Consider the following 26,181-nt stretch of genomic DNA (forward strand, 5'->3'; position numbering starts at 1 on the left):
ACGTCACTCCCCTTGTAGCAAGAGACGTCTCCAAAACTCAAATTACAACTTTTGCTAGGGCTACGGAGACTGGTGACGTCATCCGTAGTCGTAGCTGGCACTATAAGCGCAACCTTACATGTTAAAGTTTGTCTATTCCCCATATCAAGAGACTTAGGAGTGTATTAACCATGCTTTATTAATATACTGTAATGTAAAAACACAGATACCCAACATACTATGTGCAGCTGGTCTCCACTTTCCAAGTTGGCAGGTCAGTTTAATTCTGCTGGGTTGTGACAGATCCAATTTAAATTTTTGGCATGCAGGCTTAAGACGCTTTGGCCAAAGGGTTGAACTAAATGACCCTGTGTCAAGAGAATTTATAGGTATTGCTCTGTGTATTGGTATCGCGTGCGCTGCTCACGAGCAAGACAGGACCCTAGTACTAAGGTGGGGAAGTATAGAACCACGCACCCACAGCAGCGGAAACGTGCCTAGCAGGCGGATTGTCAATGTAGCCGGGTCTGGGTTGGAGAGAGTGGTTAGTCCTGATACTTGCCAAGGTCTTGTCTCCTGGCCTAAACTTGGGTGCCTTACGGTGATGGCGATCCGCCTGTGTCTTTTGTCTGAGTACTGCTTCCTGTAGAGTTTTTTTAATTCTCTTCCAAAAATTTTGGAGTGAGTTCACTCTGGAATCTGCTGCAGGAACTCCGGAAAGATTGGAAGAAATAGGAAAACGAGCTGGATGGAACCCGTAATTTAGAAAAAATGGTGATTCTTGGGTGGACTCATTTCTGTGCGAGTTATGGGCAAATTCGGCCCATGGGAGTAGTTTCACGAAGTCATCCTGTGCGTCCAAAATAAAGCATCACAGATATTGCTCTAATGGCTGGTTTATTCTTTCGTTTTGTCCGTTGGTTTGGGGATGGTACCCAAAAGAAAAAATAAGTGTGATATCCAACCTTTGAGCGAAGGCACGCCAAAATTTCGAGACGAACTGTGACCCCCGATCGGACACTATAGAGAGTAGAACTCCATGAATACGAAATATTTCTTTGATGAAAATATCTGCTAAGGTGGCAGAATTAGGAAGACACTTGAGGGGAATGAGCGGATTAAAATGGGCCTATTTGGAAAACCTATCAAAAATAACGAGAATAGTATTCATCCTACTAGAAACCAGAAGCTCGTAATAAAGTCCATTGATAGGTGGGTCCACGGTCGGTCCGGAATGGGCAAAGGGCGAAGCAGACCAGACGGCTTATTGCTGGCGGACTTATTTCGAGCATAGGTGGAACATGAGTTGATGAATTCCTTGACATCCTTAAACATATTGGGCCACCAAAAGGTGCGTCTGATCAGATCAGAAGTTCTTTTTGTACCAGTGTGACCGGTAGACTTAGAGGAATTACCCCACTCAAGCATTTTCTGCTGAAATTGAGGTGCAGCATACAAACAGCCCTCCGGCACTTCCATACACTCAGGAATGCGCGTCTGAGTCTCCAGGATCTTGTCAAGTACATCGAAAGAGTTAGCCAAGATGACATATTTGGCGGCTAAGATGGTCTAAAGAATATTTTCGGATTTGTCTTCACTGACGAATTGACAGGATAAGGCATCAGCCTTTAGATTCTTAGTACCAGGAATGTAGGAAATTATACAGTTGAATCTGGAAAAGAACAATGCCCAGCAAGCCTGACGGGAACCGAGGCGACAGGCACCAACAATATATATTAAAAAAAAGTGTGTGTGCCGAGCACGCGCATTTTAAGTGAAACTTCTTTGTCTTTTGTCACAGAAATTGTATTTGTGATGGTGGTGTTTTTAATTAAAAATCAAAACAAAATTTCAGTTCCAACACAAAGAAGTTTGACCGCGTGTTTTAGCTATTTGCACATCTATATTTATAGTAACTGAATTCCTTTTGTCTGTGTGTGTGTCAGTCAGTGTGTGAGTCAGTCAGTGTGTGTGTGTGTGTGTGTCTCTCTCTGAGTGTGGTGTAAATGTCGTATCCTGCCCCCCGCACCCCGGCGAAGCTGCGGACACGGGGGACTCTGTCTGAGTCTCCCTCCCCCCCGGCGGAGCTGCGGGCCATGTGTCCTGCTGCAGCCAGCTCCCTGGCGGAGGAACGGAGACATGGGGGGGGGTACTCGGCAGCTCACAGGGGGGAGGATAGGCACATCATTCAGGGGCGGAATTCGGCGCATCACTGGGGTGTGTGTGTCAGAGTGTGTGTGTGTGTGTCAGAGTGTGTGTGTGTGTGTGTCAGAGTGTGTGTGTGTGTCAGAGTGTGCGTGCATCAGATTGTGCGTACGTCAGAGTGTGTGTGTCAGTGTGTCAGTGTGTGCGTGTGTCAGTGTGTGCTTGTGTCAGTGTGCGCGTGTGTCAGTGTGTGCGTGTCAGTCAGTGTGTGTGTGTATGTGTGTCAGTCAGTGTGCGTGTGTATGTGTGTCAGTCAGTGTGTGTGTGTGTGTGTGTCAGTCAGTGTGTGTGTGTGTCTCAGTCAGTGTGTGCATGTGTGTATGTGTGTCAGTCAGTGTGTGTGTGTGTGTGTGTGTGTGTGTGTATGTGTGTCAGTCAGTGTGTGTCTCTCTCTGTGTGTGGTGTGTATGTCTCTCTGTCTGTGTCCTGCCCCCTCTCTCTTGACTCCCGGGGGGCTCTGTCTGAGTCTCCTGAGCAGCCCCCCCCCCCCGGAGGTACACAACCGGAGCAGCCCCCATTCTCTACCCCTGGCAGAGCTGCGGACACGACTGTGTGTCCTACTGCAGCCAGCTCCCCGGCAGAGGTAAGGGGCCCCGAGGGGGGTACAGAAGGGCATGGTAACACGCGTGGGGCGCTCAGTGCTCTTCCTCCCCCCTCTGATGGTGCTGTGGGGGACACAGCGTGCTCAAACCCCCCGCACTCCTTGCTACCGGAGCAGGAGGCGACAGGGCACAGTAATTCACGTGTGCGCGAACACACTCAGTGCTCTTCCTTTCTCCTCCCCCACCTCTGGCAGTGCTGCATGGGAAGCGGTGCGTTCAAACCCCCCGCTCCCTGCATTACTGGAGCAGGAGCCGTGAGATAACTCCCGGAGCCGTGAGAGGCGAAAGGGCACGAAAACGTGCCTGTGCGCGCATGTGCGGCATATGCGAACAGCGCCAGACAGTGGCCGCGGACAATTGTAGGCATAGAGGCAAGTGTTGGCCCCATCTGCCAGCACTGACGTCACTTGTGCCTTCCAACGGTGCTGTGACAGCGGGCGTGTGGGGGGAGCAGCGTCCATTACGTGACCTCATTTCCGTTTCACATTTTCGTCTCCATGAAGGAGTTTTGTTCCATAAAAATTGACTAGGTGCCACTAAAGAAGTTTCACTTCAAAAATGATGGTCCCTGAGGTTCGAAATTGGATTTTTAGTACCCTCCAGGAGGTGTCTCCACTCTTGCAGAGCAAGCTTTATAGCCAAGAGTTCCCTGTTGCCAACATCGTAGTTTTACTCCGCTGGAGAATTTTTTTTTGAGAAAAACCCACAGGGATGTAGCTTATCCTGGGGAGACAGTCTGTGTGAAAGTATGGCTCCTGCTCCAATATCCGAGGCGTCTACTTCTAAGGTAAAAGGAAGTTTAGGGTCCGGATGGCGTAAGATGGGAGCAGAGACGATTGCTTTTTTAAGAGTTTCAAAGACCTGGCATGCCTTAGGAGACCAGGAAGAAGTGTCCGCATCTTTCTTCACGAGGGTGTGATAGGAGCCAATGTGGTGAAAAAATTACGGATAAATCTATGATAATAATTGGCGAAGCCAAGAAACCGCTGAATCGCCTTGAGAGAAGTGGGTTGGGGCCAATCTACAACTGCCTTGAGTTTATCAGGGTCCATGGAGAAACCTTTATTATCCCAAGAAAGAAGTGGACGTTTGGTGAAAAATACATTTCTCCATCTTGGCATACTGTAGAGATGATTCTCACGTAGACGGAGAGAACTAGCTTGGTGTGCTGGATATGTTGAGATAACTAGATTTGGAAAAAATAAGAATATCATCGAGGTAAATAATTACAAAAATATCGAGGACATCCCGAAAAATATAATTCACGAATTCTTGAAAGACAGCTGGGGCATTACAGAGCCCGAAAGGCATAACCAAATATTCGTAATGGCCGTCTCGCGTATTGAAGGCTGTTTTCCATTCGTCCCGTTGTCGGATGCGTATGAGATTGTAGGCCCCACAAAGATCGAGTTTAGAAAAAATGGAAGAACCTTATAGACGATCAAACAATTCAGAAATGAGCAGCAAGGGGTAAAGATTCTTCAGGGTTATTTTGTTAACACCCCTATAGTCTATGCATGGGTGGAGAGAACCATCTTTCTTTTTAACAAAAAAGAACCCAGCCCCAGCTGGAGAGGAGGAAGCCCTAATGAACCCTCTCTTTAAGTTCTCCTGAATATACTCAGGCATAGCCTTAGTCTCAGGAAGAGATAAGATCTACCTTTAGGAAGGATGGCCCCGGGCAGAAGATCGATGGGGCAATCATAAGGACGGTGAGGAGGAAGGATCTCGGAACGAAGATTATCAAAAACATCAATGAAATTTGCATATACTTCAGGAAGCATAGGTTTGGCCAGAGTACTTGTCTCTACACCAGCGATAAGGTGTACCGAGGAAACAGGAGCAACATCATAAGCAACACCCCATTGTATAGGATGCTTGTCAGTTCAGTCTATAAGTGGGTTGTGTTGTCGGAGCCAAGGGAGGCCCAAAATTACCTGCACAGAGGGTGAATGGATAACATCCAGTGAGATCTCCTCCTTGTGACCTTCTTTGGTGGAGAGAGTAAGAGTAGAAGTTTCTAATGAAATGAAGGCTGGCTGGAGAGGACGTCCGTCGATAGCCTGTAGGCCCACCGGTACTGACTTCTTGACCAGGGGAATCTTATGTTTAGTAGCGAAATCTTGATCCACAACATTTCCCCCAGACCCGGAATCGATGAAGGCAGAAGCAGGAACTTGAAAGTCAGGGGCCTCAAGGAAGATCAGCAGCATGACCCTGGTAGGCACACCTCTCTTAGTAGGAGGGGAAGAAGAAATGGTAACCAATGAGATCCCCTCATACCTCATTGAGCGTTAGCGTTTCCTGGCTTCGTGGGACAGTGAAGAACCAGGTGACCCGACATCCTGCAGTAGAGACATAATTCTCCAGTCCTCCGACGTTGTTTCTCGGAAGGGGAGATCTGGTGACTTCCTAACTGCATCGGTTCTGGAGCCTCAAGAGCTGGGAAAATGGGAGGAGGCAGATTATAGATAGGAGCAATTGGTGTGAGTGATGGCGTTCAAGCCTCCTTTCCTGAAGGCGTTGATCTACCCAAATACATATGGCAATAAGACCCTCGAGCACCGTGGGTTTTTCTTGAGCAGCTAATTCATTCTTTAATGTCTCGACGAGACCTTGCCAGAAAGCTGCAGATAAAGCCTCATCGTTCCAGCCCGTCTCTGCTGCGATGGTCTGAAACTCCAGAGCGTACCTTGCTACCGATCTGTGACCATGTGAAATGTGGAACAATGAAGAAGCAGCAGTAATCTTACAGCCAGGGGTGTCGAAGACCTGCTTGAATTATTTCTTGAAGTGTGGGAAGTCTAGGATAAGCTCAGGTCTCTGCTCCCAGGTGGGGGATGCCCATGCCAAAGCATCTCCGGTTAATAGAGCGATAATATATATGCCACCTTAGAACTATCAGAAGAGAAGCGGGAAGGGGTTAACTCGAACTGTATGTCACATTGGTTGAGGAAACCTCTGCATCCATGGGGATCTCCCGCATAGCAATTAGGAATGGGGGAGGTGGAGAGAGAGAGAGAAGCTTCAGGGGAAGAAACAGACAGAGTAGCAGGCCTAACTATTCTGAATTGAGATTGGTTGAGAGAAACCGTTGCCGGACTTTGAGTCAGGGAAGCAATCTGATTGTCCAAGTATTGAAAATGCTCAGAGATAGACGACAAGGCTTGGCCCACCTCAGGGGGGTCCATGTTCATTGGACTGAGCATACTGTAACGCTTGCGCTGCTCATGAGCAAGACAGGACCCTGGTACTGAGGTGGGGAAGTATAGAACCACGCACCCACAGCAGCGGAAGCGTGCCTGGCAGGCGGATTGTCAACGTAGCCAGATCTGGGTTGCAGAGAGTGGGTTAGTCCTGATACTTGCCAAGGTCTTGGGTTGGAGAGGTCAGAATTGTCAAAGTCCTTTAAGACTTGTTCTGGGATTGGCGAGGTCAGAATCATAGGAGTCCGTATAGCCGTGGTCTAGGTTGGAGAGGTATGCAGAGTCGAGGGTAAGCCAGGGTCAATATCCAGAGGGGTTCAGATGTCAAGCCGGGTCAGTACACGTAGAATCCAAACTGCAAGAAAGACAAGACAGGAGCAAGGCCCAACAAACGCAGGAGCTCAAGGCTATAAACAGTTATGCTCAGCAAAGCAGGAAGGGAAGTGCAGGGTATATGTAGCATACAGGAACCAGTAGCAAGGGAGGCGGAGCGGAGGTGCTGCCTCTGCGGAGGCAAGGATTGGCTGCAGGAGACAAGTGGGCTTGATGAGAACTTGCCGCGTAGCTGGGGAGCGGTGCACGGCGTCACGTGTGCGTGCCACGTGCGAGAGTAGCGTGCCGCTTCTGGGGAGGCAGATCTAAGCTCTGTGGCAATCTAGAAGAGATGCGTGTGCGCGCACGCTCTGTAAATAGAGCGTGGGTGCGCGCATGCGCTGGTGCCAAAGTGGAAGTCTGTGTGGCGACAGGTAAAGAGGGAACACGTCGCAAAGGACGTGTTCCCCGATTCCTTACAATACTTTTGTCACACTGGAAGTAGCTTTGGGAATCTTTATTTGTTTGTTGTTGTATACTGTAAAGCATTGTAATGTGCTTTGGACTTTCGCAACCGATGCCCAAATAGACTGCCAGGGCTAACCCATAGGCGCCAGGAACTTTGTTCGACATAGGAGCTCAAAGTAGTCAGACATGCCAAAGGTGTGAAAGCCATTTGTGCAGGAGGGAAAGGCTCAAGTACCCAGATCCGGGGAACAATGGCAGTTATCCGGGCTGCCATTTTCTCTGACAGACCTACTAGTGGAGACTGACCCAGCAGGTGGCATTGAGATAGCCAGGGACGGAGATAGCAAACTTGCGCATGTTTCTTGGCAAATTCATATTTTTCTTGTTGACCCGGCTTTTCATACCGGTTTGGCTCTGATTGGCTGCTGAGAAAGTTCCCACGCGATGATTGGCTGTTGAGTTTCATGAATGAAACTCAGAATACTATATAGAATGTCTGATCAAATGAGATTTGAGATTTCCAGTAGAAAGAGCACGAGTGGGCTTTTCAAATTTGCTTTTGCGTGTATAGCAGAGCAAACGGCTTTGATTCCAAGCCAGAAAAGCCTGCCTGACAGATTCTATGTCCCAACCTTTGCGACCAAGTTCTCAAAATCGAATGTAGCGGATGCGGCAGGGATTTGATGCCAATTTCGGTTCCTGAGGATCGGTGGTAGCTCGCGGTCAAGAAAGTCCAAGTTCTCAGAACTCTTATTTAGTGTTCCCTGCACCTAGGATAGTCTAGTATTTTTTTACCCCAGACCTCAGTAAGTGTGTCTTTTCATCTGTATTTTGTTTACCATTGTGTGTGTGATATTGTGCGAATAAACCTTAATTTATTTAATTAGATTGTTTTGCTCAGTGAATGATCCTGGTTAAAAGGTGTAAATTGCCTGGTCTCCCATGACAGTCATCATTACAGAATAATTACATTATTATACCAAAACATAATCTGTATGCAAAATTCCATTATCTGCTTTCTTCTACTTAGAGACAATTTATATCAGGCTGTTTAAAAAAAAGTAAAAAATAAACAATATTGAATTTATTTCTCACCAGGCATCTCTGTGCTATCTGTCCTAGTCTCTGCTAAAGTAGTCGTGACCCATGAACAAATGAGGGCAAAGCTTCCTCTACTATGATTAGCATTGAACAGGTCCATCCATACCATTTGACATCTTTTCAACTGTGCTTTACTCTCACTCAGCAAGAACACTTAATTCATTACTTCAGGGACAGCGGTGGTATTTAGAATTGACTTACTGATCTCCGTTGCTATTACAGTAATGTTGTGCCACAGCAGTGTTTCCCGATCAAGAGGCTTTGATGTATAAATTGATCCACTTCCAGAATCAATGTTGAATATTCTATCCATGTCAGTGTGGCGATCTACAGAATACCTGAAAATACAGTAAAATGGTGAGACGTGTTTGAAAATACATTGTTGAAGCTATATCTTGCATGGGTTAAAGTTAAGCCATTTACTTATAAATGGCCTTTATAATATTGCTGTTCCTTCAAAAAAGCAGCAACAGGAACAGTTACTTAGCTTACAATGTCATTACATTGTTAAAACTCCTTCTCAGCAGCATCAAGAAGGATGTTTTAGCACCGATAAATCTCTAATACTATAAATGTCAAAACATGTTTTAATAAAATCTCAGCTACTCAGACAATCCACTTTTGATTAAAGCCTAAATTGCAGACTTTGTAAAGATGCATTATAAACTGTCCTTTGATATTACAGTATGTCAGTATCCCCGTTTCACCAAACGAGTCACATTACGAGTTGTTAATGTTACTGTTTCTTTGACATGACAAAGCTATGTTTTAAGTCATATACGTTATTTCTTTACTTTATTGCAACTCTTTTTTTTAAAGGTTGAACATATGCAATTGTATATATTAAAAAAATGCACATAATGCATTATGTGAATTTGATTGTGTTCAGATAACTTTGGGTTGCCAGACTAGTCCAATCTTAATTCTCAATGAACTTTGCCTATGACTCCTGGGAGAGTTGTAAGCATGACATTGACAGTTACTTTAATGCTATCTTTTCTGCCAGAAAGAAACATATTTGGATCAACAATATTTAACATGCATGAGCTACTTAACACTGGCTATGGAGAGATGAAAAAATGCAGGGGATGAAGGGATACATACAAATTATAATGGAAATCCATCATATAATCATGGATGAATGTGACGGTGAGGGGGTAACCAGGCCATAAGTAAAAGTATTATCTTGGTTGGTTACCTCTGATCCATATCTGGGGTTTTAGAGTATCAGCTCCTGGACCTGTTTATTGTACCTGAAATGTATGTAATTGTGCGACAATAAAGAATTTTCTGTTTTTTTACCTTTTCAGGTGGACAGCAAGCAGAGATTTCTAGGCTATGAGTTTCAAGGGGGGGTTTTTACGGAGAAAGTTTTGTCAGAATGTGTTTAGTTAGCGGGGTTCCAGAGTTGCTGGATACCCCAAAAATGTACCCAGGAATCAGGCCTGATTCTCGGATACATTGAGACACATTGCTCCAGCAAAATCTCCTCTTGAAAATGCTTGCACGACTCACCGCTAGGACTCCCTGCTTCAGCAAAGATCAGAAAGGTAAATGGGGCATAGGGGTGCAAGGTATCCCCGAAATGTTAAAGGGGTCCCTAGTATAAGGGGGGATGCACAGTTAGTGCCCTGATCACCCAGAACCTGGGTTCTGGGGATACTCCAACCATAGATGAGGTTGCGAGAGTTTTAAAAATCTAAGTCCAGTTTTCAGTGTGTGGGGATAAAGCTGGTGAAAATGAACCTGCACGCTTTTTCATTCTATTCCCCATAACCAATGGACTTAGAAAAATATGTGAAAGTACCTTTTTATTAAAGTGTATAAAAGTACATATGACTGTGCATGGTATATGAGCTGGGCACTTCCAGGCCCACGATTCCAAGAGACCATGTGGCTACCAAGCTTGGTGCCATCAAGTCTGCTCGGGTCCCGGACATGAAAGCCTCGGATGTTGCCAAGGTGTGAAAGCCATTTGGGCACCGGGGCTGGGCTCAAGTACTCACGTCCTGGGATGAATGGAAGTCATCGGACCACTATTTGCCCCAGACCAGGATGGCTTCTGACTGAAAAGTGGCAGAGGTGCCAGGTTGGCGCATGCCCCTGTCAGATTCCGAATCTGAGCTGCCCAGCTTAGAGAGACTGGTAAGATTCTTCCCATGCTCGGATTGGCTGTATTATTTCATGAATGAACTCAGAAATTCTATAAGAAACCCTAAGCCACTCTGGACGAGAGATTCTCACAGACACTAAGTGCCAAGACAGCAGCGGCAAAGTCGAAATCACCAAAACATGCTCAGAGAGAAATATCAGCGAACTGTCATCAGAAATTTCAAGGCAATAAAAAGTCCCACTTTTCGGGGCTAAGTTTTGGGAATAGAACGTAGCTGTCGCAGCTGGGATTGCAAACCGAAAAGAGTACAAGGATGTTTGGTACTATCTCCCGGTCAAGGGATTTCGGCATCTCCGGAGCGGATACAGCGGTGGCGTCAGGAACTTCATGCCGATTTGAGTTCCAGGACATTACGGGAACAGTCCCTATCAACCTAAAGACTTTGTTTTACTTCTTATTTCACCTAGTAAAGTCTTGTTTTTTAGCCCAGACCCCCAGTAAGTGTGTTTTCTCTTGTATTTTGTAATAACATTGTGTGTACGTCTGTTTCTATGGAATAAATGACAATTTGTTTTACTATCTTGTTTTGCTCAGTGAATGATCCCGATAAAAAGGTGTAAATACCTGGTCTCCCGTGACAATGAAATCCTGGAAATGATTAACATTCTCTTAATATCTTCCTATGATTAATGTTGATATGTTTTTGTATGAATGATCAATGTTCAGTTACAAATATCAAGCTTATACCCTCAAGTAATTCTCCCTTGCTAATCACATTAATCTGTTATCTTTTTAATAAAACACATTAAAGTGTAATCCGTGCGTTTATTTTCCATTTATTTAAATACTGTATTGAAGAAGGGGGTCTCTGAAGCTGAACACCATTAATTTCAGCTCGGGGACCTCCTCCTTCCAGAGGTATTTACCTCCATAGTGGGTGCCGGTAGTGACGCCAGGGTTCACATTATGGCTGATTTTCAACGCTTCCGCGCCCTGCAGGCCAATAGGAAGCCATGACGTCACCTGGTGCAGCTTCCTATTAGCCCGTGTGACTCAGGAGCTTTAAACTGACAGAAACTGCAGAGATACAGGCCCCTCCTACAGAGGTATCTCTGGAAGAAAGGTGTCACTTGAGCTGAAATTAATGGGGTTCAGCTTCGGAGACTGACTCCTTCAATCCTGCTTGCCAAAGGGAAAACAAGGAGGAGAAAAAAATCCTAGGTTGGATTGCTCCTTTAAAGCATAAAGCACTGTGATGGCATGGTTGAACCTTTTCTTTGGCTTACTTCACAGGACTTTTAGCAGCATCTGGATCTTGGGCTGCAACTGTTCCAATAATGCTGCTTATCTTGGCATCTTCCTTCACTTCAAATACATATGCTGGTTTGCTGAATACCGGAGGCTCGTCCACATCTTCCACTATAATTCTTACAGTAGCCAAGTCCTTGAAAGGACCCATGTATAGAAACTGTGGATTCACGTGACTATTGATTGCTTCAACCTTCAAAGTGTAGAGCTTCTTTTTTTCAAAGTCCAGTGCCTTAAAAAAAAAAATGTCATTAGTAAAACTCACCTTAGAAAGAAGAAAATCAAACCACTTTTTATATCATTATGAACCTAAAGACTTCTTGCATTTGTGTCTTCAAATAGTGTAAGTCAAGGATTCAGTACATTTTATTTTCAGTCCTTCATATTATTCACCAGTGACTGAAAATACAGCCTTGATTTCTTTCCTAACGTTTCAAAAATGTGAAAGCAGCAGTAATAGCTTTGCTGCACTATTTGTCTTCAATTGGCTGTGAAACACAATTTTTAAACAAAACAGGATTTGATTTAGCAACACATTTTGCAAAATAACACAATTTATATTGTATATAAATAAGTTATTTAAATATTTTTTGCTATCTCATTTTGGTTATGACCATTAGGTATAATTAATATTAATATTTATATAGTAGGTATTTCAATGTTTCTATCATGTTTAATAACACAGGGGCTAGGGTTTTTAGTTTTTATTATCCACATATCAGTTATGTCATTTTTTGATTCATTTATTGTCCTTTATTGTTTAATTTTGATTACATGTTGTGTAGTCTGTCTATCCCTGTCTGTACGCTCGCCCTTCGGCTCCTCCCCCGCATCTGTGCCTCATTGCTCATTTGCATGTTCTCCTCCTCCAGTATTTACCATCCGGGTACCTTAGCTGGCCCTGCACTGGCGGAGGTTACGTTACTTCAGGGGGGAAGCTGAAATGCCTGCCTACAAACAGGAAGTGTTCGCCGGAGTATGCCACTCTTTGATTGTGACGGTTCAGGGGATTCATTCCCCTCCATGTGTCCCTGGCGCTCCTCTCCTTCCTACCTCTCTTGTCCCTTCCTTGCCTCCCCCTGCTATTTTCCCTTCCTCCTCCCGCATCTGTCCCTCTGCGGCAGCCTCTGACGCTCTCCCCGTGTCTGCGCGCGCTCCCTGCAAGACACGCGCGCCTTCTCGGTCTCCCATCCCCCATTTCGGTGTTCCCCACTCACGGCCCCCCTCGGCTCCCGTTCCGGTCCCCTTACCTCCTGCAGTCTCTCCTCCTGTCCTTCCTCCACCCCCGGCAGGTGTCCCCGCGACGCGGCGCTCCTCTTGTAGGCTTTCCAAGACCCCTGGCTCCTCCTCTCATGCTCTACCGGCTATCTCCCTCACTGGCTCATCTGTCTCCTCCTCATCTATCCCTGCTGTCTCCCACTTCACCCTCTGTTCCTCCTCTCTCTCCCATTGGTGTTCTCTCCTTAATAACCCCTGTCTGTCCTCTCTCTCATTGCTCTGCATAGTTCTTTGTAACTTCTGTGTGTGCAGTCCTATGCTTGGCTCTCCTGTGTTTTCCAGCTTCTGTTCCTGCTCCTGCTTACCCCTGGATCTGCCTGGCTTGACCTCTGCTTGTACTGGATTACCCTGCTCTCTACTGCCCTTGAACCCTGCTTACGGACACGACTTTGCTGACTTCTGTGATCCCTGGACTCTGGCTTACGAACATTACGATCCTACTCTCTATATCCCTGGACTCTGGCACACGAACATCTCTACTCTTACTCTGAATCCCGAAGGTGTTGCAAGTATAATTAACCATCTATCTACAGGCCCGGCAACGTCATACCACACTCCGGGCATGCGCTCACTGCTGTGGGTGCGTGGTAAAACCCTTCCCACCTCAGTACTTGGGACTGGCCAGGTCTGTGGGCATACAGGCGTTACATTATGCAGAGCCAACACATGCAGACCGCCCTGAGGTGGGTACAGGTGTTTCTTTGGAGCACTTACAATTTGTGAGCAATCAGCTGACCACCGTTTCCCAGCAACTTGCTAACCTCTCCCTTCAGGAGACTCCAATGGCTCCGTCACCCCCTGTTGCTATGACTTATGCTAACGCTGGACCCCGAATTCCACCGCCTAACCGCTATGATGGGGACCCCCACGCTTGTCGCGGATTCCTAAACCAATGCGAGGTGCAATTCAAAATGTCTCCCTCTCAGTTTCCTACTGTCCGTTCTAAGGTGGCTTACATCTATGCTTAGCTCACCGGTGATGCCCTCGCTTGGGCCTCTCCCCTCTGGGAACATAAAAGTGAATTAACCCAAGATTACCCCAAATTTAGGCGTGAATTCCAGCAAGTATTTGACACTCCCACATGGCGCGAGACGGCCGCATTCTCTCTCTTCCCTATTTCACAGGCTCAAATATCTGCTGCCAAGTACGCGATCGAGTTTCGTTCCCTCGCCACGGAGACTCAATGGAATGATGAGGCACTCGCCGCCGCATACTGGCATGGTCTCTCTGACACCTTGAAGGATGATCTTTCTACTCATGCCCGGCCTTCTTCCTGGGAGGATTTGATTACCCTCAGTGTATGTATGGACCAGCGCACCCAGGAACGACGGCACGAGAGACATTGTTCTCGTTCTCTTCCTTCCCCTGTTGTCTCACACAGGTCGCCCTCTCCTGGCGTTGGACGCTCCGGAGCCGATGCAAATCGGTAGCCAACAACTGCGGGCAGCGGAGAAAATGCGACGCCATCAGAAGGGACTGTGCTTCTTCGGAACATCGCCTCCAGAACTGTTCCCTGAGGCCGGGAAACGGGAACACCCAGTAAAGGTAGAGGGGCTTCTACTGGGTACCGTCTCTTCTTGCAGGCCTCTCTCCCTGAGGATCTCCCAAAGAAGTTTATGCTTCCTGCTACTCTGGAGGGCCCTGACCTCCTACTGGAAGTAAAGGGTTTCATTGACTCTGGATCTGGCGGTAACTTCCTGGACCAAACATTCGCCTCCGAGAACCAAATTCCTATGGTTAAGAGAAAAGCACCTATTGGTCTTGAGGCCATTGACGGTCGCCCGCTCCAGCCAGCATTTATCATCTGGGAGTCCATTCCTCTCATGCTGACCTTGGTCGACGGTCATAAAGAGGTAATAATTTTTGATATCTTCCATTCTCCTACCGTTCAACTTATTTTAGGATTACTGTGGCTTCAACTCCACAATCCGCGCATTGTTTGGACCGGCACCATGCCTATCCAGTGGCCTTCTTCCGCTGAGTCTGCTTCCACGGCTCCTCCTGTTGCGGTGCTTGCCGGCCTGGATTCCGTTCCTTCCAATCTCTCGATTCTTCCGACCGTGTATCATGAGTTCCTGGACGTGTTCAACAAGGTACAGGCTGAGGTTCTGCCTCCCCATCGTCCATACGATTGTCCTATCGATTTATTTCCAGGGACCATCCTCCCGAAGTCGAAATCTTACCCGTTGTCCGTTCCTGAAACCGAGGCCATGACGTCTTACATCCAAGAAAACTTGGAGAAAGGATTCATCCGCAATTCTACCTCCCCCGCTGGGGCAGGCTTCTTCTTCGTGAAGAAGAAGGATGGATCGCTAAGACCTTGTATCGACTTTCGCGGACTCAACAAAATCACGGTAAATAATCGGTACCCCCTTCCCTTAATCTCTGAACTTTTCGATCGTCTCCAGGGAGCCTCTATCTTCTCCAAGCTTGATTTAAGTGGGGCCTATAATCTCATTCGCATAAGGGAGGGGGACGAATGGAAAACCGCGTTTAATACGCGATCTGGACATTATGAGTATCTAGTAATGCCCTTTGGTTTATGCAATGCTCCTGCCGTCTTTCAAGAGTTCATGAACGACATCTTCCGGGATGTGTTGGGAACATTTGTTATTGTATACTTAGATGACATTCTCATTTTTTCTAAAAACTTAGATGAGCACATTCACCATACCAAACTGGTGCTGTCTAGGCTCCGTACTAACCGCCTATATGCCAAGATGGAGAAATGTTTGTTCCACCAGACTTCTACTGCCTTCCTAGGCTATATTATCTCTAACCTAGGTTTCTCTATGGACCCAGAGAAATTGAAGTCTGTTCTCGACTGGCCGCTGCCTAATTCTCTCAAGGCCATGAAGCGTTTTCTCGGCTTTGCCAACTATTACAGGAAATTCATCCGTAATTTTTCTTCCATTGCTCTCCCCATCACTGCCTTGACCAAAAAAGGTGCCGACCCCACGTCTTGGACTCCTGAAGCCATTGGTGCATACGAGTTTCTCAAAAAAGCCTTCGTCTCTGCACCCATCCTACGTCACCTGGATACCTCTTTCTCTTCACATTGGAAGTTGACGCTTCGGATGTGGTAGTTGGTGCAGTTCTTTCTCAGGGATCCTCTCCTCAAGAAAAACTCCATCCCTGTAGGTTTTTGTCTCGGAAATTCTCGTCTGCCGAAAGAAATTATGATGTTGGAAATCGTGAGCTTTTGGCCATTAAATTGGCTCTTCAGGAGTGGAGGCATCTTTTAGAAGGTAACAAGGAACTTATTGCCATCCTCACCGACCACAAAAATTTGCTGTATATCGAGGGGGCTCGACGGTTAGGATCCCGTCAGGCTCGTTGGTCTCTTTTTTCCCCCGTTTTAACTATACCATTTCGTATATTCCTGGTACCAAAAATATCAAAGCGGACGCTCTCTCTCGCCAGTTCGCCACAGAGAATGAATCTAATGAATCCACGGAACCAATTCTTCCTGCCAAGTGCATAATCTCTGCCAATAATTTTGATGTGTTGGATGAAATCAACAAAGCCCAGGTTCACATTCCCAGCAGGTTCAGGGTACCAGAGGGACGCTAATACGCAGCTCCACGGTTTCGCCATAAGATTTCACTTTGGGGATATTCTTCTAGATCAGCCGGTCATCCAGGCTTCAAGAGGACAGCGGACCTTATTAAACGGACATTTTGATGACCTAAGATGAACAGACATTTTTGATTTCACTAGTGCTTGTCCGGTATGTGCCCAGAGTAAAGCTGCCCATCACAAACCTTCTGGCCTTCTCATGCCTCTTCCCATCCCGGAGCAACCCTGGAAACACATCTCTTTGGATTTCCTTGTCGAACTTCCCAATTCCAAAGGAATGAATACCATTCTTGTCGTGGTAGACAGATTTTCTAAACACTCACACTTTATTCCCCTCAAGGGTCTTCCTAATTCTGCTACTTTGGCCGATATTTTTTCCAAGGAAATTTTCAGACTACATGGCGTTCCCATTTTAAATGTCTCTGATAGAGGGTCTCAATTCATCTCTAAGTTCTGGCGGGTGTTTTCCCAGAGATTCGGAATTTATCTTCTTTTTTCTTCCGGTACCACCCTCAGACCAATGGTCAGACGGAAAGGATGAATCAAACCTTAGAGCAATATCTCAGATGTTTCGTCTCTGAGTCACAAGACAACTGGGTGGACCTGTTACCATGGGCCGAATTTGCTATCAACTCTCTTAAGAATGAATCTACACAAGAGTCTCCTTTTTTCATCAATTTCGTTTTTCACCCTAGCAGTCTTCCCCTCTCCTCCCCCCCTTCTGGCGTTCCCGTAGCAGACTCCCATGTTAAGACCCTTCAGAATTCTTGGAGAAGGATCCTTAAGTCCTTAAAAACTGCCGTCTCTAGACAAAAAACTAAAGCAGATCGACGTCGCCAACCAGGTCCTTCATTTAAGCCTGGTGACAGAGTGTGGTTGTCCTCAAAGAATATTAGGCTCAAGACTCCATCTCCAAAGTTGGCCCCAAGATTTCTGGGTCCTTTCAAGATAACAGAAAAGATCAATCCGGTCGCCTACCGTCTAGCACTACCTCCCACCATGAGGATCCTTTCCATATTTCATGGGTCCCTACTCAAGCCTTTTATCCAGAGCTCGCACTTCCCGGATCCTTTCCGAAAACCCAACCAAGTGACTACCCTAGGACAACAAGAGTACGAAATTCACTCTTTAATCGACTCTCGTTGGTCAAGAAACAAGCTATAGTTCCTCGTCCACTGGAAGGGGTATGGCCCAGAGGAGTGTTCATGGGTTCCAGCACATCACATCCATGCTCCCAAACTTCTCCGGCAGTTCCATCTGAAATTTCCCCAGAAGCCATGGCTGGATCGTCCGGAGATCGATCCTCAAGGGGGGATACTGTGACGGTTCAGGGGATTCCTTCCCCTCCATGTGTCCCTGGCGCTCCACTCCTTCCTACCTCTCTTGTCCCTTCCTTGCCTCCCCCTTCTATTTTCCCTTCCTCCTCCCGCATCTGTCCCTCTGCGGCAGCCTCTGACGCTCTCCCGGCGTCTGCGCGCGCTCCCCGCAAGACACGCGCGCCTTCTCGGTCTCCCATCCCCCGTTGCAGTGCTCCCCGCTCACGGCCCCCCTTGGCTCCCGTTCCGGTCCCCTTACCTCTTGCAGTCTCTCCTCCTGTCCTTTCTCCATCCTCGGCAGGTGCTCCCGCGGCGTGGCGCTCCGCGCGCCTCGTGACGCAGCCTGTGCGCGCGTACTCTAACCTTACAGAGGGCGCGCGCATACGCTCTTCTTGTAGGCTTTCCCAGACCCCTGGATCCTCCTGTCACGCTCTACAGGCTATCTCCCTCACTGGCTCACCTGTCTCCTCCTCTTCTCCTCCTCACCTATCCCTGCTGTCTCCCACTTCACCCTCTGCTCCTCCTCTCTCTCCCATTGGTGTTCCCTCCTTTATAACCCCTGTCTGTCCTCTCATTGCTCTGCATAGTTCTTTGTAACCTCTGTGTGTGTGCAGTCCTATGCTTGGCTCTCCTGTGTTTTCCAGCTTCTGTTCCTGCTCCTGCTTACCCCTAGATCTCCCTGGCTTGACCTCTGCTTGTACTGGATTACCCTGCTCTCTATTGCCCTTGAACGAGGCTTACGGACACGACTTTGCTGACTTCTGTGATCCCTGGACTCTGGCTTGCGAACATTACGATCCTGCTCTCTATTTCCTTGGACTCTGGCACACGACCATCACTACTCTTACTCTGAATTCCAAAGGCGTTGCAAGTATAACTAACCATCTTTCTACAGGCCCGGCAACGCCATACCACACTCCAGGCATGCCCTCACTGCTGTGGGTGCGTGGTAAAACCCTTCCCACCTCAGTACTGGGGACTGGCCAGGTCTGCGGGCATACAGGCGTTACATTGATAAAGCGCTTGTATAGCGTGAAACGCGTTAGAGAGGTACTCCACCTGCTCCTGTGTTTGTTGCTGTCATTTTTATTTGAATAAACCTCTATTCTATAGCTTTAGCTTTGCCTGGTCCCCGCTTTTGTATCTTGGCTGTGCTTTCCTGGTTCCTTACCCACAGGGACGCTTTGGAACTCCTCTGTTTAAACAGAACAGGATTTGATTTAGCAACACATTTTGCAAAATAACACAATATATATTGTATATAAATAACAGTTACATTGCCTGGCTACTGGTTGCAGAGCGAAAAGGGATTTTTGAACAATGAGCTGCAAAACTGAGCATTAGATCACTTTGTATAAATGGGAGAACATCTTCAATCTATCCTAACACAGGCCCTCATCCTCTCCCATCTCGACTATTGTAATCTTCTACTGTCCCGCCTTCCTGCCTCTCACCTATCTCCACTACAATCTATCCTAAATGCTGGAAATCTATTTACTCTCTCCTAAATCTGTCTCAAGATCTCTCCTGCTGAAATCCGTCTCCTAGCTTCCTATAAAATCCTTTATTACTCACCAAATTGTCCTCCTCTCTTTTAAGGCTATACACTCTTCTGCCCCTCCTTTCATTTAAGCCTTAATTTCTCACTATACACCTTCCTGGCTCTTGCCTCCTGCTCAAGGTTCACTTCTGTCTAACTGTGATGGTCAAGAGGTAACCAGGCTATCAATAAAGGCATTATGTCTGGCTGGTTACCTCTGAGCCCTGTTTCAGGTTTTAGACTGTCAGCTCTTTAACCTGTGTATTGTACCTGCAATGAATGTATTGTATGTCAATAAAGGATGTATGTGTGTTTTACCTTTCCAGGAGTGCTAACCAGTGGAGATTCTCAGGCTATGAGTTTCAAGGGGGGTTTGCGGTGAGAGTGTTTTCAGATTGTGTCTAGGTAGCAGGGGTCCAGAGTTGCTGGTTACCCCAAAACTGTATCCGGGAATCAGGTCATATTCCCAGGGACATATAGACACATCACTTCACCAGGTTTCCCTGCTTCAGCACAGACCAGAAAGGTAAATCAGGGCATAGCGATTTATATATCCCGGGTACAGTCAAGGTTCCCTAAGTTAAGTGCGGGTCCCCCAGTATATGCCCAAGTACCCCAGAATCAGGACAGATGTTCTGTTTTTTTTTCTCCAACTATATATTAAGTTGCGAGAAGTTTTATGAACCCTAAGTCCAAGTATCAGTAAAGGAAAGAGATACAGCCCTGGGAATGTGCCTAAGCGTTTTTTGGTTCTAAAGAAAATTAGGTTTCCTTAAGGGAAGGAGCTAAAGTCTTGGAATGCAGCTAAGCATCTTTTCATTTCACTGTGGACTTAGAAGAAAAATGGGAAATATTTTTTTATATTTCATAAAATGTTCAATAGCCAATGTGGCTCTAAGGTTTACAGTCTAACTCAGGTTTACAGTGTATGAGAGATATGGCTAGTGGGAATAAAAGTATATAGTCCCATTCTATCCCTCCTAGCCCAAAAGATTTAGACAAAGCAAAAAATGTAAAAGTATATTTTTAGAAAACGGAGAGGTTTGTAAATGTATAATACTTAGAAGCTGGGACTTTCAAAGGCGGTTTTCTGAGAGGGCTATTGGGCTAACAGTTTGTGGTGCCACTGAGTCTGCCCTAGGTCCGTACTTCAAAGTCACAGATGCTGCCAGAGGTGTTAAAGCCATTTGGGCAGGATGGTTAGGTTGAGTACCCTCGTACGAGAAATAATGCCTGCCATCGCGGCCAGCATTTGCCTTCCCAGACTTGGAGACACCTAACCCAGCATGTGGCTTCTGAATAACAAGCCTTTGCAAAATAGAGTCCTCCTTGGCGCTGGTACTTGTTACTCTTGCACAATGCAGTACATGAAGAAATGGAAAAACAAAAAGTGTAGAGAGCAATAATGAGGTATTACACAATTTAAAGGTCAACCCCCCCCCCCCCTTAGTGTAATTTACCAAAAGCATATAATAGGTGCACCAAATTAAATCAAATAACTGGTGACTGGCAGTAATTTGTGAACACACCACTAACAAACATATACACCTATACACACAGAGTGGATCTCAACGGATAATTAACCCTTTGTCCACCAATTCATAAAATATACACCGTGATGGTGCAAGACAGAAAAACACTTACAAAAGTGTAGCTGAACAATGTTGTTGGAACCACTCAGCAAATACAAATATCCCAGCACTGATATATAAGGGAAAAAAATGAATACATAGCACAGCACTGCTATATACTATGATTTAATATTGTACATACAAACAAACACATGGAATGAAACTTTCTTTCAACGCCTTTCAACCTTTTAAGCCTGGTTGTGGGGCCCTTTGGGGAATGCTCTCTCCAGAACTGCTGATATCCACGATATCCACACTTAGGTTGTAATTGCAGTCTGCTCCGACTCTCTGTTTTGGAAGCCCACGTGCAGGAAATCTCCTGGTGCCGCTTCATAGTTGGTGTTGGCCGTACTGTCCTGATAATGTCACATTCAGTGACGCGGGGGGGGGGGGGGGTAGCGGACAAAGGGTTAATTATCCATTGCATTGAGATCCACTCTGGGTATTATGGGTGCATATGTTTGGTAGTGGTGTGTTAACAAATTACTGCCAGTCACCACTTATTTGATTTCATTTGGTGCACCTATTACATGCTTTTGGTAAATTACACAGAGGGGGGTTTGTCCTTTAAATAGTGTAATACTTCATTATTGCTCTCTACACTTTTTCTTTCCATTTCTTCATGTACTGCATTGTGCAAGAGTAACAAGTACCAGCGCCAAGGGGGACTCTATTTTGCAAAGACTGTTTATATGGGATTTGGATAACCCCAGAGGACTCATGGCTTCAGGATTTTTGGTTGCAAATAGACACTCTATACTTGTAATATATTGGTATATAATAATTGTCTGACTGTTTACATTTCATCAGGTTGTTTATGTGAACAGTATTTATATATTTGATTGTGAAAAGGTATAGCGCAATAGTTGTGTATTAGTTCCGTCTGAATAACAAGTGGCTAGGGTGACAAACTCACGCATGCCCTCGTTGCATTCAGATGAACCGCTTTCCTGGCTTTGGAAGACTGGCAGCTCCCTGATTGGCTGGTTGAATAGTTTCCAGGCTCGGATTGGTTGTAGTATTTCATAAATGAATCTGAAATACAATAAGAAACCCAGCAGCCAATCCGGTCCTCAGATTCTAAGCGCCAAACCACAGCGGTAAATTCAAAGATGCTCTGTAAGAGATGTCAGTGAGGCAGCTTTGGAAATTTCAAGACGAGAATTTGTCTAAGTCCCACTTTGCGGGGCCAAGTTCACAGAAAACTTTGTAGCGGTTGCGGCTGGAACTGCATGCCGAAAAGAGTACCAGGACGTTTTGTACTCTCTTCCAGTCAAGGCATTTCAGCACCTCCAGAGTGGAAAGAACGGTAGCGTCAGGAACTGCATGACGATTTCAGTTCCAGAACTTTTCATGCTTAGTCCCGGTTGTCACGATGGACGGAATTTATCAACACATTTATATTCTGGGGATCTCGATTGAGCACACAAGTTAAGTAAAATAAACTGACATTTATTTCCATAATAGACAAACACATGACGACCTTAGAATACACTTAATAATTACACTTACTGGGATAGGGAACAGGAAAAATTGTCCAGTGAATGAAAAACACAGAAATAAAGTCTTTTAAATTGCAGTCCTTCTGCAAGGGGCGCAAGTTGCCAGCCCGTTATTTCCTTGAAATGTAAAAACTTCATTCTGGTTCTTTGGGGTTCGTTCTGGAATCCCCAGGGCTAACAAAATCCTGAAGAAGTGTACAAAAAAACACTAGATGGCGCTCTACCTATCCCAATAAAGTGCTTCAAGTGAAAAATAAATAAATAATCAATCTATTTAACAGATTATACAGTGGCGTCCGCCTTTAGTCTAAATCGGCTAGATCCGCGATTTTCAGATTATCCCGGTTATGTGCGGTTTTGTGTCGTTTTCGCCCGGAGTGAACTGCATTATTTTCGCGCTCGTGATATTAGCATTTTATTCTCGCTGTCTGCAATACTGCAATGCCGTGTAAAAACTCAGGGGGACGTTTGCGAGCTGTTCTCTTGTAAGTCTAATACCTTCGCGGTTCAACCTACGTCAGTACACAGTCTGTGTGTGCGCGCGCAGTAATTGTAAATTTGCATATTTAAAGTTTACATGCATTTGCAGTGCTGTTCTGCAGTACAGTACAGTATGTCTCATTTGAAAATTGTTGAAACGCATAGGCGTGTACTGTACTGTAACTGTGTCACATTTCGGCATATACAGCGCTCTCCCCTCGCTCGGGATAATTAACTGCACTGCAGGGTATTTCAACTTATCTTCTGTGCAATTCAGCACTGTACATCTCTCCCACACCATTCCTTTGAACGTGTGTCTGGTTTCAATCACATTCCTGCTTGACACCAGGAATTTACTGCGCATGCGCCTGTAACTTCGCCCACCACTGCTTGCTAGAGTGTGTGAAAAAAAAAAAGTTTATTTTAATTTTTTTATTTTCTCCACAAGCCTGCAAAAACCATCTTACTGTATTACGATATTCAATCTGTGCTGTACAGTAGCTTTTGTCTGCGACCCTGTGCGTTTGACTGCACATAGTTAATTTTTGTGCTTTTTACGTACTGTATTTGGGGGTGTATTATTATGATGAACTGCCGTTTGAAATTAAAGTATGTCTTTAGCTTTGAACTTCATGCGCCTGTCTTTAATTTTTGGAATCTTGCCATTGTGTTTTGAATCCGTCCATAGCCGAGCTTGAAAGCCTCACTGCGCCTGCGTGTAATCCTTGTTCAGATGTCAGCTTAGCTGCTTACTGCGCATGAGTCACCCAACCCCCCCCTCTCCACAGAGTCATTCGACAGACACCTGCACAGAGTCATTCATTTTCTGAAGTTAGTCATTGTGTTTTTAATCCGTCCCTAGCCGGGCATCAATTGCCTCACTGCGCCTGCGTGTACTCTAAGCATCTTTGAGATGGGAGCTAGCTGCTTACTGCGCATGAGTCACCCAACCCCCCCCTCTCCACAGAGTCATTCGACAGACACCTCCACAGAGTCATTCATTTTCTGAAGTTAGTCATTGTGTTTTTAATCCGTCCCTAGCCGAGCGTCAATCGCCTCACTGCGCCTGCGTGTACTCTAAGCCTCTTTGAGATGGGAGCTAGCTGATTACTGCACATGACTCACCCAACCCCCCAAACCCTTCGAGGCTTTGTTTATGGTAATGCTTTGGAAAATCCCTTCTCGAATTTGAAATGTAAATCTGATGTGCACAGCATTGTGAGAATTGAGAGTAAAAAAAAACATTAAATGATTCATGTTGTTTTGTCATTCATTCTTATACTGTAGGGGTGGGGGGGAGGGGGTGTGGTTGTTGTCAATGATTATGATTACCAGGAATGTGAATAAATATTTATTTTATTTCATTAGGAACAAAAAAATATAAAAATAATCATGAATAATACATAATGCAGTCTTTATTAAGTTCTTCTGGCAGATTGAAATTGGATAAACATTTACAAAACATTTGTAAAACATGGAGAACATGAATTATGCACATTTATAAGAATATTATTTAATAATATATATATTGTAATGTATAATATATATACAGTATACATAGTAATATTATTTTTTCCGTCTTTTTCTTGTTCCTCATTCCGTGTACAGTACAGTAGTTCATTGAGAGAGGAGAGGTTTTGTGTACATCATGACTGCTGTTTATATACTGTACATTTTACTGTACAAAACAGATTAGACTGGACACAAAACTCCACCTCCCCCCAGGCCACCCTTTTTTCCTGAAACGACAAGAAAACAAAAAATTAGTGCAGTTACAGTATGTGCGTACTGTATTATGGCATTGTGTGATGTGTAGTACTACTGTAGATGGCTGGTTCTGCTTTCTCTGGAAAGAAAAAAATTGAGCAGTTAGTAGGCAGTTACTGTAGAACTGTCAAACTAGTCTATACTGGAACTACTGTATACTCTGACTACTGTTAAATACTGTGTACTGTAACCTGATGGCTGGTGCTGCTCTCTCTGTAAAGAAAAAACTGTAACTACTGTATACTCTGACTATTGGGAAAGAAAAAATCTGTGCCATACTTACCTGTATCATACTGTACTTACAATACTACAGCACAGTACTACTTTCCTGATGCTTGCCCATTACGCGCGATGACAATGGGCAACACAGTGGCAATATGGTCTATATTTTTATTGCAGCGTTCCACGGTGAGTACATCGTTCCAAAAACTCATTATGCCTTTCAACAACTCGTCCTTTTTGGAGGGTTTTGCCACTTTCCGGATATGGTCCTTCAGCTGATGCCAGACCATTTCGATCGGATTGAAGTCTGGTGATCTGTCATTGGAAAAAAAGGACAATTAGTTTAAGAGATACAGTAAACAGTAAAAACAGTGGGGAAAAAAATGAGACACGGTCTACTGTACTGACTCCGCTGGCGTCTTCACCCAGTTGATACCGCGCTCAAGGATATGCGCTGTTGACGCGGTGTGCTTCGGATCGTTGTCCTGGTAGAAGCGGTGACCATTGGGGAACTCGCGTGTGATATATTGCACTATCTCAGGGACAATGTTGTCTTGGAAGAAAGCTTTATTCATTATTCCTATAGCAAGAAAAGAAAAGTCCTCAAAAAACTGCACAATAGTACAGTACAGTGCATACAGTAAGGTTACACTAGTAAAGTACAGTGCATAAGGCTACATTATATTTGATATATTTTACCTTCAAAGATGATAATGCATCCTGATCCACGCCTTGAGATGGCACCCCACACATGCAGCTTCACGGGGTGTTTTGGCCGCGGCTTTAAAGATATGCGGCCTTTTTTGTGGAATGCAAAGCTTGCAAATCTCTCCAGCGACACAGTAGACTCATCAGTGAAGATGCAATCCTGGAAAGTCTCCCCACTGTCGATCCATGCCTGGGCCTGGACCACTCATTTGATTTTGTTTGCGTCCCGTATCATGGGGTACGCTCTGTAATGACAAGGAATAAATAATTTTAGCGGTACAGTACAGTTTCCTAAACAACACTTTTACCTCCTGTACTGTCCAGTACTAACCTCACACGTCTATATTTCCATCCAATGCTGCGTCTCATCTTCTTATGCTGCTCTCGGATACAGTCAGATTGTGCTTTTCCTGCAGAGTGTTTTTGACCCTTAATGCACTCTTCTCATCATTCTCCTCACTTATTTTGTCCACCAGAAGAGTTGTCTCCATACAATGTAAAGAAAATATATTGTTTTATTAATATGCAGCAATATAAAATGTATATATAAATATAAATATACAAAATATATATACTGTTGTACTATATATATACAAAATATATATTCTGTTGTAATATAAATATAAATATACAAAATATATATACTGTATTGATATAAATATAAATATACAAAATAAATATAATGTTGTAATATAAATGTAAATATACAAAATATATATATTGTTGTAATATAAATCAACAGAAATAAGAAAATTATTAGATTTAAATTAAAATTAATTTTATTTTAAAGTTGTATAAATATACTTACGCGTTAGTTACCCTTGGTGCCCTTTTGCGGTCTCTGTTTTTTCCGTGTGCATGATA

At 45.0% G+C, this 26,181-nt stretch overlaps 1 protein-coding gene across 3 annotated transcripts in view; it reads right to left on the reverse strand.

Moving 5' to 3' along the window:
- Positions 1-26,181, reverse strand: part of LOC142487138 (cadherin-6-like) — a 431,390-nt gene that overhangs the window by 62,715 nt on the left and 342,494 nt on the right. For all 3 annotated transcript variants that reach the window (XM_075585907.1, XM_075585904.1, XM_075585905.1), the window contains 2 exons: positions 11,273-11,526; positions 8,075-8,211 (listed from right to left, as the gene is read on the reverse strand). In XM_075585907.1, the coding sequence (XP_075442022.1) occupies positions 8,075-8,211; positions 11,273-11,526 (391 nt within the window). The remainder of the gene's footprint in view (positions 1-8,074; positions 8,212-11,272; positions 11,527-26,181) is intronic.

Source organism: Ascaphus truei, chromosome 2, assembly GCF_040206685.1.
Source record: "Ascaphus truei isolate aAscTru1 chromosome 2, aAscTru1.hap1, whole genome shotgun sequence".
Lineage (NCBI taxonomy): Eukaryota > Metazoa > Chordata > Amphibia > Anura > Ascaphidae > Ascaphus > Ascaphus truei.